Source organism: Carex rostrata, chromosome 21, assembly GCF_964058835.1.
Source record: "Carex rostrata chromosome 21, lpCarRost1.2, whole genome shotgun sequence".
NCBI lineage: Eukaryota > Viridiplantae > Streptophyta > Magnoliopsida > Poales > Cyperaceae > Carex > Carex rostrata.
The window spans coordinates 3,148,543-3,163,373 of NC_135938.1; the positions used below are offsets into that span (position 1 = coordinate 3,148,543).

Consider the following 14,831-nt stretch of genomic DNA (forward strand, 5'->3'; position numbering starts at 1 on the left):
GATCCTTTGCAAACACAGAACAAGGTGGAGCTGCCCACATCTTCTCAGAAGCCGAGCTCAAATGGTATCAAATGGAATTTTTGCCAAACCCATCATCTGCTTTCCAAACAGAATCACTAGCACTACTCAGGGCTATGTAAGCAACTCCTTATTAAAACACGAGAAGCAGGGAAGATGTTACAGACAATTCAATCAGTTGACTGGCAAGCATATCACATACTGGTGAACATCGTGGCTATCTCACTAACGAAACCGGGATACAATTTTGAATACACTCCTCGGGATGAAAACAAGCAAGCCCACTCATTAGCAAACTGGGCAAGATTGAAGAAGAAAACCAACGAGGGATATAAATTCCCTCTAGTTAGTATAGTTTAGATGATTCAAGGAGTTAATAGATATGAATGTATAGGAGTTTAAATGATAAATGAGTGCTTTCTTTTGAATTACAATGTAACCTGATAACTTCCAGTAAACTTCAATGTTTTGAATGAATATGCCTACGGGTTTCGAATCAAAAAAAAAAAAAAAGTTGATTCAAATACAAACCGTGTACTTCAGTCATCAACTCCAACCAAGCTCGAGTGCAAGATGAATAATATAATATCATATAAAATTAAAAAATGTCTAAGCAATAAGACCTCGTTACTTTGCTAGTCCGGAAGAAACGATACTACAAAATTGACCAGCACTCCAAGAGTGCTTTGAGATAGCATACATACTACTAAACAAAAACAATAGTTATCAGAAGAAAAAAATACAACAACAATGTACCCAATCTGAAAAAAAAATTACACTGATTTTTTCTTAACAAATCGCTGCAGTGACTTAGGCAAATCCTCAGCCACTTCCAAAAGCACTTTTCTCTTCTTCTCCCGCGGGGCACCCTCAAGGTCTCCCTGTTTCTCAAGAAAGGGCCTTTTCGCTTTAAAAACTTCCTCTTCCTTTCTCTTCGCTATCTTACTCGGCTTATTTCTCCCCTTTGTTTTCTTCTTAATTACAACATTACTTTTCGCCTCTTGCACGACCGTCTCTAGCTGTTGTTCTATATCCTTCTTTGTCGGTTTCTCCTTTCTTTGACGCTCTCTAACCATACCAATGCTACCAGGATCAAGCATTATAGATTCAGGTGGTAACTTATCCAACAAAGCATGTACCTCTTTCTTACTCCTCTGTTTACTTGTTTCGTAAGGGTTAGCAACCCAAGAGTCGAAATTCGGTTCACCTGAACCAGGTATGAGAATAGATGAAAATCCCATTGAATGACCTAAACCAAGCACATCCTCATATGGCCGAAATTTCGCTGTACCAATCTGATATCCTTTGGCAATACCATGGGTCATGTAAAGCCCAAAATCATGACCGCCTTTATCTCTCCAAACTTGGACTCTGGACCCATTAGCAAGAGCGAGAAGCCCCTTTTGACTAAAATCCAGGGTTTGTGCATGTCCCTGGATGGAGTGTATTGCTTCAAATTTTCTGAGGTCCCAAATCTTGATCTTTTTGTCCAAACCAGCAGTGGCAACTAAATTACCACTAGGGTGGTATGCAAGACCCGTAATAGGCCCTTGATGGCACAGCATGGTAATTAACGGTTTCCCTGAGGTTGGTTTCCACATGGTCAGCTTTCCACCAGAATGACCGAGAGAAATTACAGAATTGTAGGGGTTGGTGCACATTACAGAGGTGGGGCCCAGACCAGTACGGTAATTTGCCACCACTTGGCCAGTGCTTATATCTTGGTAATGCAATTGTGAGAAATTGTTGGTGCCTACAAGCAGAAAGTGCTTTCCCAGGAACTCAAGTTTGAGTGGTTGTCTATTTTCCTGTAACAGAAATAATTAATAAGAAAACAGGACTTTCTCTTATGCTGGTACAAAACCTCAAAAAATGATTTATACCCCTGAAAAACATCATTGCTCCTGCTAACATTGTAAACTACAAGTGATGCCAGTTGTGCCCCTCTCCAAGTCCTTCCAAAATAAAAACAAAGCTCACCTCTTGCTAAAGGGACCACAGAGAAGAAATGAGAGGAGCATAGATAAAAAAAATGATGCATCTGATATTTCCTACGTTTGCAGGAGTAATGTGAAATTGTCGCTAAAATATTATGCTATTTGGCAGTATTAGAATAACATAAATGGGGATACCTTTAGACAGTGGATCTCAGTACCATGTCGGTTGTAGATATATGTGTACCTGGATGAGAATGTCAATTTATGAACACTAAATTAGATAGTGAAAAGAGAACGAACAATTATTTGGCTTGTACAGAAACTTAGTCTAAATTTGCAGTCAACACTGTTCTACTTTATTTCTTCAGGATCGACAATTCAATTGTCTAGGTTAACACTTCGACCTAGTTCGGTCGACATTTAATTACTCTAACTTAACAAATCATCAAACGAATATTTTATATAGTATTCAAATTTGATGATAGGAACTTTTCCAAGATGAGAATAAAAATAAATTTACAAGGTAGGAGGTTAATAGTTTATTTATTCCATCTAAGTATATAACACTTCAAAATATCACATATCGAACGACTAGAAGAGGGGGTAATGAGGCACAACACCACTGGCAATTGAGCCCTGGGCAAAAAAAAGCCTATGCGATAGTTATCGAACCTCAAAGGACAAACAAGGGTTGAAAATGAAACTTTCCATACTTTTTTTGAGCAACAGCATAAAGTTGGTCATTCTGTAAGAACACCACATCTCTCACTCTTTCTCTAACCTGGAAAGGAGGTTTTCAGAAAAGAAAAAATATCTATTAGTATGAGCATGCTGGGGCAGAACTCACAAGCAATAGCTCCAATAAGTCATACGCACCTGAAATTCCTTAACACTCTCCAAGTTGAGCACATCCATCATCGCAACATGACCTTTCTGACCTCCTAAAAGCATATACCTTCCATTTGATAAGTACCTTATTGTATAAGGGCCCAAATCTGCACACATCAAAATAATCAGAAAAAGAGAGGAACATAATACAAAGTAAAAAATACAAGCCAGATTTCCTAGTTCATTTGGACCTGGTAACTTCATGTCAAATGCTTTTGAGGAGCTCAGTACATCCACCTCAGGTAAAATCGATTGTTGCCTTATAGAATATGTTTTCTCTAAAGGATCTTCGGGCTCTAATAGTCCTCCTTCACTAGGTTTAAGCCACTATAGATAAAGAAAAAAAATTAAGATTGAAATAAGACCGAGGGTATGGTAATATGCATATTACGGATTGACCCGTACCATGAATCCATATCTCTAATTTCAAAGTTCAAGCAGTCAATCCGAACCGTTAAACATGATCTCCATATGAAAATGTTCTTGACAGACCAAATTTTACATTTCTAGAATTTTTTTAGATAGGTAGAAAATCACTATATGTCTATATCTGAAAATTCTGGACCATCAGAAAGCAGTGATTTTCTACCTATTTAAAAAAAAGTAGTACGAAAATTCTAAAAAATGTAAAATTTGGTCTCAAAGTATATTTTCATATGGAGATCATGTTTAACGGTTTAGATCGACTGTTTGAACTTTGAAAATAGAGATATGGATCCATAGCACGGGTTGATCCGTAATATGCATATTATCAGAGCCTCACTCTTTAAATAATATAATTAAGCAGCATGTGTGATGAAAATTAAACACAATTCAAAGGCCTGGACAAGGAATCAGAATACATATTTTAAACCCAAACCCTAAGTTCATGGCATCGTTTCAAATATGGCAAATTACAATGAAACAACTAAGTGTGGTCAACTGGTAGTACATCAAAAATGGACAATCCTGCCCCTAACTCTAGTAAGCCATCTACCCACTAAACCAAATTCAAACTAAAATTAAGCAGGCAGATGGAACCAGTAAAGCCCAAAAATGGTCAGTGCTGATTTCAAATAACGAAAGCAGTGCGGTACCCAAATTTACATAGAAAGATATGACAAGCGATAATCACCTCTTCAGCCCTAGCGGCTACTTTGGCAGTATGACCAAAAATCTTCTCTCTCACTTCAAGCTGGCCTTTTAACTTTTTATCCCTCAAACCCTGAAAATAATTAATAAGGAAAATTCAACAAACATTACATCATGTGAACTTCAGTGGCAATACGGCAGATTTTTTGAAGAAAAGGAAAATAAGAAAGCAAACCTCCAAGTTTGTTTTATTGCCACGCAAATATTTTTTGGCCTTCTTTTCCAGTTTGTCTAATATATCCTCCTCCTTTTTAACAAGGTAATAGCAGATTACAATTAGATATTATAAATTCAAGAAAAGTTGCAGTTTTGTTCAGCACATACATGTATCACAGTTGACAGGAACAATACCTACCTATTCAGGAGGCGACTTAAAGAATTCATTGACCAGAGTTTGATGTGTAATTGTTAAATTAAACCCTGATACTTCAGGGAAAAAAATTAAGCACAGCGAAAATTTTACAGAAATGAAAACCGCTCATGCTGGCACGTAACTGGTACTTTGAAGCAAAGTGTGGTACAGGAACATAAACATTTTTAGAAAGGCAAAGCAAATTTTGAAGCTGTTAGACCTAAATTTGAAGGGACGAGAAGAAAAATCACTAGGTAGAGAAGCTAGAGGAACTTCAACAAGTGTACAGATTGCTCAAGGCTATGTTAAGAGTATCCTCAGGTAGGTCTATATCTCTTGGTTTCAACTTTCAACAGGACTCCCTACAAGCGTTGTTTTCCAATGTTCTCTATCTTGCTTTAGTTTGACACTTATATGAACTATGCAAGACAGCGAGAGTGTCATTGTTTACCTTATTAGGAGCAGGGTTAAGAGCGTGAGGCTCATTACTTTCCTCTTTGCTCTCCATCTGAAATAAACAACAGATAAAATTAGTGCCATGCATGATCATAGTTCAGCAACTATTTGCTATTTCATATCACAAACAAACTCCTCTGAAATTGTCATTTGTGTGTATGAGTGCGCGCGCGCGCGCGTGTGAGAGAGAGAGAGAAGGAAAGACCGCAAGCGAACACCTTTCTTGAGGAAGAGAGAGAAGGTAACCGCCGTGGACCGGTGCCGATTCGCAGCCGCCGGAGAGCTGTGTCGAGCTGGATTTGAGAAGAACCCTAGTCCTGGACCAGGAAGCAGGAAGGGTTTATGCGGAAGTGTGCAAAAGAGAAGGCACGGAAGGAAAACGGGTTTTACACAAACGGGTTTACCAACCCAATAGTGGGTGGGTTGGGCGTAGCCGCGTAGGCGCGTAGCAGCGCAGAATCGCCTCCTGTTTAGCGTAACGGACTTGTCGGGTTTAGGAATTAAGAGTAGCAGAGCGGGTTTGGCGGAGATGTAGGCTGAGATGCTGAAGAGAAAAATAAACGGAGAAGGCTGTGGGCTGAGAGCCTGAGAATTGGGCTTTTGAGAAGTAGGCAACAGCTCATATTTACATGGGATCCATGATGCAGAGATAAACAACCTACCTGGCTACCTCCTGTGAATGAACGCGACTCCGCCTTGATTGGAATCATCATACATTGATACTGCTTTTGCAATTACGAGACTTTCTTTGATATGTAATGGAACTCATGGAAGAGAATTTGCCGCTTTTTTTTTTTTTTTTTTTCTGAAAAGCTTGAACCTATTGTTCTTCATCCGTTCATATTTTTTTATGCACAAATCTCAATCGAAATCAATGGTTGGATGAGAAAAAACAGGAAGCGGCGGATTTCATTCTAAACATATGTATCTTTTTTTCAAGTTGTGTTTATCTTTCCTGAACAAATGCGGTTGTTTCTTTCTTTCTTTTTTTTTTTGGGCAAAAGTCCGTAGACAATATTTCATTAATCATGACAAAATTAATTACACATTATTTTGTACTAATACATACAGTATTTGTACTAGTACTTACACTATTACAACTGAAATCCCCTTACAAAAGCAGACAAGAAAAATCAGAAAGAAAAAAAAAAAAAAAAGAACCAAAGATTACTGTGTTCAAATTAGTAGACAATGAGCCTACATAATTTTCTATGCTCATGCTCGGATTGGTAGATTATGAGCCTGCATAATTGCTTGTCGTTAATACAAAACAGTGCTGTTGTAATCAAAGCTAGAGAGGAGTCTCCAGATGAGCCTTTATGTTCAGATGAGGTTTGTGCTTGAGTTATTTAAAAGAAAACACAAAAAACGAAGGGAAGAAGAGAAGAAGAAAAGAGAGGAAGAGAATCCAAGAAGAGGCAGGGAAATGAGAGAGAAGAGAGAAGAGAGAAAGAGATATGTCATCATCATGACTCAAAACAGAAAAATAAGAAAGTAATATTTAATTTACAGAAATTAACAAAAAAAAGATAAATACTATCCGTGCAACACAATCCATAATAGAACGAAGAGGTGGCGAGCCCAATTGACAGAGCTGCAACTAGATTCGAATGCTAGATGTAGCTTGACCACTCTATCTTCCATCATCAAAGAAGAGAAGATTCGCATTGAATTTTTGTCTGCATCTAGTAAATTTGTTTGTCGTTCGCAAATCTAGAAGTATCTATTGACAAATTCGCGGTCGTAGAATAGTCTGTTCGTCAACAAACGCACTTGAATGCTGCTCTCTTTTCCTAAATTCAATGGTGTAGTTGGTTAAACTTGACAAATACCCAAAAGAGAAGTGACACTGCATGGGGTTCCAACTAGAACTACAATTAAAAACAAACAGAACGCAGCAACATTTTTAGAATTCTATACAAACAGGAGGGCTAACATACACAATGCTTCCTCTTTCTCGCTCTATAACTATTTTCTCACATTAACCCTTCAAAGGCGAGTGTGAAGGCCTGTGATGGCCATTCCTCGAGGACCTTTCTCCAGTTCTCTCTGTGGCGACTGGCTGTGCGGCCCTCGGTACGTCTTTCAAATCCTGCAACTGTTCTAAGGCAGCCACGACCTGCTCCATGTTTGGTCGGCACTTGGAATCCATCGAGAGGCACTGGAGAGCCAGCTGGGCCGCCTTGTGGGCCCCAGTCAGTGAGTACTGGCTGCCCAAGCGTGGGTCCAGCACCCGAAAGATCTTTCTCTTACTAGAGAGGTATGGGCGGGCCCACTCAACCAGGTTGTGCTCCCCTGGCGGCCTATTTTTATCTAGTGATCTCCGGCCTGACAGCATTTCTAGTAGCACCACGCCAAAGCTGTATACATCGCTCTTCGATGTCAAGTGGCCTATTACAAAAAAAATTGTTACTATAATATGTCATAGAAGTCGAGAAAAAGAAAATAACTATGACATTATTGCCTATGCAAGAACAATACTTGTTAGTACGAGTATAAGGTTATAAACTTATAACATGTCATTTTTTTGTAGTTGTTTTTAAGGGGCCTATAATACATGTATCAGAACGGTAACCTCTGTGTGTGTGTGTGCGTGTTTTTTCTACTAGTACTATACTAAAGTCACATTTGTCCATTCTGTTGTCATGTTTTAAAATTAGAAAAATAATACTACAGTGATCTTTAGAATAAAGAAATATATCAATGACAATAATGATAGCCTAACTGCTTTGTGATGCAAACAGACAACTTTTCTTTGACATTGACTTGAGAAAGTATAATTTAGTATCAAATTTTAGATAAACAAATGGCAGTTTCTTTGCCTTAGAATGAACTGCACAATAAAATAGATCAGATATGCCCCATAAATAATTGGAATACTATTTTAGAATGAAAAATCCATGCCAAATGTTTCCTTGTTTTCTTCAAATAATTCCTCCTTGTATCAATACATATAAGAAATGTACTGAGGCTAATTGGAACATCTTTTGCAAAAAGAAACGGAATTAGAGGACTATACGTCAAATTCATATCAAATGGCTCAGATCATATGAAAATTCATCCAATTTACAAGGTGACAGTACTTTTGGTTTTGCAGAGGCAACATGATGTATTTCTCATTAAAAACAATATGTCATGTTGTTAGAAAGAATACAGACAAAACAGATCAGCTTTGTCCACCTCGCATGATAATCTATTCTTATTAGTTACTACAAACCATCTTTTGTTTAAAAAATTTGAATAATTGCGCAATTATCCATGTGCCTAGAATAAAAAAATATAAGCCGGCCTCCCGAATCCTAGACTATAATGTGAAAGTCAAAACAAGTTGTAGTTATATAAACAGGATCCAGCTAGAACAACTTGATAATATATTAAAAAACTGCAATATTAAAATTGCTTTATAAAATCAACTGAATTGGAAAATTCTCTCAGCTAAGATCTAAAGGTTAGGTCCTGTTAGATATTCAAAATCTAAAAGGTATTAATATTTCAATTACCTTTTTTTTTTTTGAGTGAATATTTCAATTACCTGTTGCAAGATATTCAGGAGCAGCATATCCATAGGTACCCATGACTCTAGTTGAAACATGGCTTTTGTCTCCAGTGGGCCCATCCTTGGCCAATCCAAAATCAGATAACTTTGCATTGTAACTCTGCACCAAATTAAAAAATATATATAAAATATTAATCAAATTAAATCAAATTTGGAAGCCAAAAAATTAATTAGTAAAGTGCTTACCGAGTCAAGAAGGATATTAGAGGCCTTAAAATCACGGTAAATAACTTTAGCCTTGTCACTGTGAAGAAAAGCAAGCCCCTTTGCAGCTCCAAATGCAACCTTCATTCGTAGGTTCCAAGAAAGTGGCTGGAAGTGGGTGCTTCCTATCAAACATAACGGTTCTAGTATTAAAATTTGGAGTTGGTGGGACATTTCTTATAAAAGGTTGTTTCTTATATTTTTCAATAGTATATAGGACATTTGCCATTTTAAAATAGTATGTGCAATGTAATTGAGCTAAATAAAAACAATTGAAATAAATAATATAAATAAGCAAATGTACAAGTTTAACTAAAATAAAATAAAACAAAACAACATACTTCTAAAGAGGTGATTCTCCAAGCTTCCACGGGTCATAAACTCATAGACAAGGAGGCGTTGTTCATCTTCCAAGCAATAACCTATTAGCTTTACCAGGTTTGGATGGGACAGCTGACCCAGATAATTCACCTCTGCCTACAATTCAAAAATACAAATGATAACAGATGATGTCAAGATGAGGGATTTTGGAGAAAATTGTGAGTTCATAGGCAATATTACTTGCGGAAAACATGAATTTATCTTCTGTTTAATCATAATTGCCTGTTTCTATAGCCACAAAAAAACTCAAAATTACATGCAAACCCACATAAAACATAGGAGCACAGTATTGCATATACACCTAGAGAGCAAAACATTGTTGCACACCCATTATATACCTTTAAATGAATGTGAGAGAAGGTAACATTTTCAGAAAACCCTGAACAAGGATTATTGGACTTTAAGAAAAAAAGTCCCTATTTGTTTTTTTAATAGGAGTGCGGTTGAACTTGAGAACAAGGGCTAATTTAGGTTCTTGTAATGTTTCATATCTACTAGGATTACGAATGATATTTTTCATGGAAACATACTAGTGCTAAAGTTCAAAATGGTGAAAGCCGGACTATGTTGCACCCCATAACAAAATGGATCCTTTCAGAAATAAACAACTACTTAGACTGTATCACAAATTTCAAAACAAATACCAACCAGCCACTCTCTGTGCCCCTGATAGCCCTCCTGGTTGAGCTTCTTAACAGCAATCACAATACCAGTCCCAGGTCTAGCGGGTGCAAATGTGTGCTCATCAATCCATCCTTTGAAAACCGACCCAAACCCGCCTTCCCCTAGCATACTGTCAGGTCTGAAGTTTCTGGTTGCAATCTTCAGCTCATTAAATGTGAAACTCTTCACATTTGCAGATTGCAAGATCTCTCCTTCGCTTCGGGGGGTTGCGGGTATGGATGCAGCCGATACCCGGCTGCTTGACCCGCTTAGTCCACCCCCATTTCTGCTTGTGGACTTCGAGTTTCCACCTTAAAATAATAAATAAATATATAAAATGAATCAATTGGTCTGCATTTTCTATTATAAGGAGATAATCGAACAGTTACAGTTTGACGAAAATGTCATCTCATAGACAAAATCTGAAATAGGTGGAAAGAAATTGCACCAAAAAGAAAAGGACAAATTCATGGAGATAACAATTTTGAGGCAGTTTATAAGAAGCACAATTGGAAAAAGTTTATAATTTCAGGATTTGTGTATGCAAACAGAGGTCAATTGAACAGTGTTTTTCTCTTTCTATCCAAAAATTAAGTCAACTTGGAGTTTCAGGCTTTCAGCTGCTGAATATTTAAATGTTTCAGATATTAATAAATAAAACAGATATAGATTCATATATCAGTTAACCAGTTGCACTTGTCCTAATATGTAAAAGTAATTTGGTGGAAAAGGGTAAAAGTGACTGAAATACAAATCCACCAACTGTTTTTTTAAAAAAAGCTACAAACGCAGCCAGACAAAAGTAACCAAACATGGAAGAAAGTTCATAATTTCAAACCAACCAAACAGGCAAAGAAATCCTACCTACCAGTTTAAGTTTGGTACAGTCCAAATTAAGTAAACCAAAAATTTGATATCATCAAAGAATGGAACATCTTATCCGATCAATTTTAGCTTACATCCAAAATAAACCAATGAACAACTTCTCTTTCCATAACTTTTTTTGACAACTAGAGAAATAAATATGATCGCCAATAGATATAGAAGCAAATCTTCAAGAACAAATAATAACGAATTTCGGTTCAAAATTGCTCAAATTCTAGTGCAAAACTCAAGTCTTTCTCCTAAAATCAACCACCATACAAAGGAATTGGTGGGCTAAAGACATATCTTCGATTGCTAAAGAAAATTGAAGCAAAACTTTAGATAAAAAAATTTCTGAAATTCTAGTGTTAGGGCTTAAGGCTGTCTCCGTGTCTCCTAAGATCACCACCAGGAAAGCTTCACCATCAACAAATTGAAAAAGGAGAAGAACCAAAAATTCGTGGAATGATCAATTTAAACAACAAACCTGAAGAACTACGAGGAGGAATCTCCGAGCTAACCTTAGAACCCCAGCAATTTCCCATCGCCAATCCTGAAACGAGAGAGAGAAAGAAGCCAAATTTGGGACTCTTATTTTTTCTGGCTACTTTTCACTTCTCCTTTTGAAGAAGAACCTCAGAAAGCTTGATAAAGTGTTAAAGTAGCCTAGACTATACCGAATCGATGTTGCACTACTAAAAGATCCCTGCTTTCCACCTCCTAAATTGGTCCACCAAATCTAATTTAATCAATCTACTTTTCTCCCTCAAGGAGGCAGGACCGCAGGAGAGAGTAGAGAGTAGAGACGGTTATAAGCTCCAACCTCTCTCTCTCTCTCGCCTCTCTCGATCTTCTCCACTTGTAGGAGCACCTTTTTACACCTTCAGGGTTGACCTGTTTGCTCTCTCTCTCTCTCTCTCTCTCTCTCTCTAGCCCCGGAATAGTAAGAAGAAACTTTCGAGGAGAGAAAAAGGGGGAGGATGCGAAAGCATTAATGGCGGGAAGTGGTCCCCAATGAGACGACAGTGAGGAAAAAAACGGAGAGAAAAAGTTAGAACTTGGGGTGTTGATAACGATCTCCACGACATACATGCTCATATCACCAAACACTATTTACTTTTAAAAATCGTTTTCACACCGGCCAAAACCCAAATTTGTAATTTGAGAACATATTATTATACTATTATTACGTTTAGATGAAACAAGAAGCAAGAATAGAGTTAACTTCAAACTTTGATTTAAGTAACTCAATAAATTAATTATATAATAAACTTATAAAATATTTATCTGTAAAACACATTAGCTATTAATGACTTATTAAACACAACATAGGTATTTTTAGTTTGAAAGTTTGATATGTTAAATTTTGTATCTTTTAAAATTAAAGTAAAATTACATTTGTTGAAGCAGTCTCAACTCAATTATATGGTATTATACATTTTTTTAAAATATTAAAGATATAATAATCTACTAAAATACAAATTTCATTTCCGTACCACACATCACAAAGTCAAATAAAGTCTCTATATAATCCATTTTAATACGTCAATAGCTTAATTTTTCTCTCTCTTTTTTTCCGGTGACAAAATAACTTCTCATGCTGGCTATTGGCTTTTGTGGAGAGTTGAAATTGGAGAAATTAAGCATACCCCCACAGCAAATATTTTAATTTTCTCTTTCATTTTGTCATTAGTCGGTACTTGGTTGAAATCCACCTCTTGTTTCTCTATTTTGGGTGGCGTCAGGCGTGGCGTCCAATTGGACGCTTTGTATCCTGACCGTCGGATGATAATTTGACGGTATATGGGGATTATTAGGTAGGTGGTGGGACATTAACATGTAGCTAGCCAAAACGGACCTTGGATCGCTTGCTAGAAGCCTATCTATATATTATATAGAGTCTACAAAAATGTCCAGGTCAAAAAAAAAAGAAGTAAACTTTCTAGGTGCTCAAGGATTTATTAGGAGTTTAGGACACGGCTAAATATATTTTCTTTTCTTTTTTGGAAAATGACTAAGAGGGTGCTCTACACCGGAGGATAAACCTCTCATTAAAAGGAAGAAAGGGGACACGAAGGCAGACCGGAGCTGCCCGCCACGGTTACTCACTCCAGAACGAAGAAATCAGAGAGAAGAGGAAGGGGAAACTCTACTGTTGCAGGAGTAACTCTACGTTGAAAGCTTCCGAAATTCGAACCCCCCGATTCGGGGTGTAGACGGAGTAACACGAGCCGTGTTACCCTTCCTTCGTCTCCTGTCCCCTTCCTCTACGCGACAGGTTCTAGAGCACACTCTAAATATATTTCTGATCGCTAGACTCTGTAGATATTAAAAAGGCCGAAATTTTTATTCTTAGAGAAATAAAAAATAGAAAATGTTGTATAAGAATTTCAAAAATAGAAAGGTAGGAAGAAATCATGAAGTCTCTATCCAGAAAAAAAAAAAAAACAAAGTGGAACACCATGGCCCATCCAAACCGATAAAAAAAAATGACCCGCCATGGCTCATCTCAACCAAAGAAATGACTATTTTATTTTTGAGAAAATTACCTCATGGGTTTCTTGAGGTGGGCCATGGCGTCCCATGAATATTTATTTTCCTGGTTCGCGGAACGCCATGAGTCGTAGCTGCCTTCTTATTTTTGAATTTTTATACAATATTTTCTATTTTTTTCGCATTCCTGTGGATAAAAATTTCGGTTAAAAAGGCAACTCGTTTGAAGAATTAAAAAATAGTAATATTCCGAAACAAAGAGAGAATATTGTTTAATAATTATTTATTATTTACTTTTTATTATTATTCAAAGTAAGGTTTAAATTTAAAATTATAAAATATAGACATAATTTATGTAGTGCATACATGATGTTTATAAAAAATGATGAAATTTAAAAAAAGTTTTTTCGTTCATTGGAATTCTATTTTACTTTTGAACTATTCTAAATTAACAATAGTTGATACAATAAATAATACTCAAATTACATAAAATTTAACTAGCGCTGTATTATATACCAATGATATATCTATGAACTTATTTTTTTTAAAAATAATTTATAATCGTTATTTACGCACCTCTAATATGTTAATTGGTATATTCTGGCATTATTTCAAACCTTCTAATTAGAGTTTGAAAAACATTTTTATATTATGCTATTACAATTTACAATGCCTATTATATATGAATGATTCCTAATTGTTTATTTTCAAATTAATTATTTGTATTGGATAATTTAGTCTTCATTTTTCCAATTAAATCAATCAGATTTTCAAAACTAATAGGAACAGGAATGCTAACAATGACAGATTTTCTTTCTAAAATGGACGTCTAGTTTGTCTGAGATTGATTGCTCTTTTGCTTAATTAATTATTACATCAATCAACCTGGTAAGGACCAATTAAATGAATTTTTTTATAAGCCATAATTAAAAAAAAATATGAACCAACATGATTATTTTATTTTTTTACAAAAATCACGAGACCTGAAATGTCATTTCTGTTCGAATTTTTTTTTTGGGGAGCGAAATAACAATTCGGTCCGAGGTATTTTCACAAATTTTCAACGTATTTTTTTCTCGAAATATGTGTAAACAGCTGGGACTGAAATGACATCTCAGTTCTTATGTTTTTTGTAAAAAACAAAACAATCAAGTCAACTTTGGTAAAATCTATTTTTTTATTAATGGTTTCTAAAAAAATCCCAATTAAAGTTTAGTGAATTTTTTTTAGCATGAAGCATAATTTAGTCATCTTTCATAAAATAAATGTAATGATGTAAGACCTTTGATAAAGTTGCCGACATTTTTATTTTTACCCTATTAAAAAATTATTTTAATAATAATAACCAGAGTTTAGCAAAAGTTTTAAAAATACCCAACTCGTGGAAATTTTCCACGGGCTGGAATTGAAATTCCCATTTTTTTTTTTTTTTTTTTTATAAAACAGAATTTTTTTTTTGTATTGAAATATTAGAAATGTTAGATATATTTCTTTGAAAATAGATGGAATACAATATAATTTGATTTATTAGAAAGACTGTAACAAATAACCCGGATCAATATTTTTCAGGTCGGATTTTTCGCGGCCGTAAGAAAAATTAATATATTTCTGTATGTGTTATTGGAAAAAAATAAAAATGCTTAGATTCCGAGTTATTGATCCCGGTTCAAAAGTCACTTCTATGTAATCTAGAAAATATTGTGATCCTTTTAGGACATTTAATTTATGGAAAGTTATATCTATTTTTGAAAAAAAACAAAAACTTTAAGTTATTTAATAATTATTATTCAAAAAGAATTCTCAAAATAGATACAACTTTTTATAAATTAAATGTCCTAGAAGGATCACAATATTTTCTAGATTACATAGAAGTGACTTTTGAACCGGG

General features: G+C 35.6%; 2 protein-coding genes across 3 annotated transcripts; both read right to left on the bottom strand.

Moving 5' to 3' along the window:
• Positions 1 to 585: 585 nt before the first annotated feature.
• On the bottom strand, positions 586 to 5,133 carry LOC144573330 (Transducin/WD40 repeat-like superfamily protein). 2 transcript variants are annotated; one of them, XM_078323081.1, is made up of 9 exons: positions 4,988 to 5,133; positions 4,778 to 4,834; positions 4,150 to 4,221; positions 3,958 to 4,047; positions 3,035 to 3,170; positions 2,832 to 2,950; positions 2,669 to 2,736; positions 2,151 to 2,199; positions 586 to 1,826 (listed from the first exon to the last, which is right to left on the bottom strand). In XM_078323081.1, the coding sequence occupies exons 2-9, from the start codon at positions 4,832 to 4,834 to the stop codon at positions 792 to 794; spliced, it is 1,626 nt and encodes a 541-aa protein (XP_078179207.1). In that variant the 5' UTR covers positions 4,988 to 5,133; the 3' UTR covers positions 586 to 791. The 2 variants fall into 2 exon arrangements, with proteins under 2 accessions (XP_078179207.1, XP_078179208.1); XM_078323082.1 differs by having other exon boundaries at positions 4,999 to 5,122.
• Positions 5,134 to 6,641: 1,508 nt separating this feature from the next.
• Positions 6,642 to 11,541, bottom strand: LOC144573332 (receptor-like cytoplasmic kinase 176). The gene is made up of 6 exons (XM_078323085.1): positions 10,938 to 11,541; positions 9,572 to 9,897; positions 8,884 to 9,019; positions 8,525 to 8,667; positions 8,315 to 8,438; positions 6,642 to 7,173 (listed from the first exon to the last, which is right to left on the bottom strand). Exons 1-6 carry the CDS (start codon positions 10,993 to 10,995, stop codon positions 6,764 to 6,766), a joined length of 1,197 nt encoding a protein of 398 aa, XP_078179211.1. The 5' UTR covers positions 10,996 to 11,541; the 3' UTR covers positions 6,642 to 6,763.
• Between the last annotated feature and the right edge of the window lie 3,290 nt (positions 11,542 to 14,831).

Bases quoted from the DNA above. Each gene is read 5' to 3' on its own strand.
- LOC144573332 (XM_078323085.1), bottom strand. From the start codon at position 10,995: ATGGGAAATTGCTGGGGTTCTAAGGTTAGCTCGGAGATTCCTCCTCGT. The intron at 9,020-9,571 runs GTTGGTATTTGT...TTTGAATTGTAG, and splicing joins AGGGGCACAGAGAGTGGCTG to GCAGAGGTGAATTATCTGGG. The intron at 8,439-8,524 runs GTAAGCACTTTA...AATTTGGTGCAG, and splicing joins CTAATATCCTTCTTGACTCG to AGTTACAATGCAAAGTTATC.
- LOC144573330 (XM_078323081.1), bottom strand. From the start codon at position 4,834: ATGGAGAGCAAAGAGGAAAGTAATGAGCCTCACGCTCTTAACCCTGCT. The intron at 2,951-3,034 runs GTCCAAATGAAC...TGATGTGTGCAG, and splicing joins ATTTGACATGAAGTTACCAG to ATTTGGGCCCTTATACAATA. The intron at 2,737-2,831 runs GTGCGTATGACT...CCTCCTTTCCAG, and splicing joins AGAGTGTTAAGGAATTTCAG to GTTAGAGAAAGAGTGAGAGA.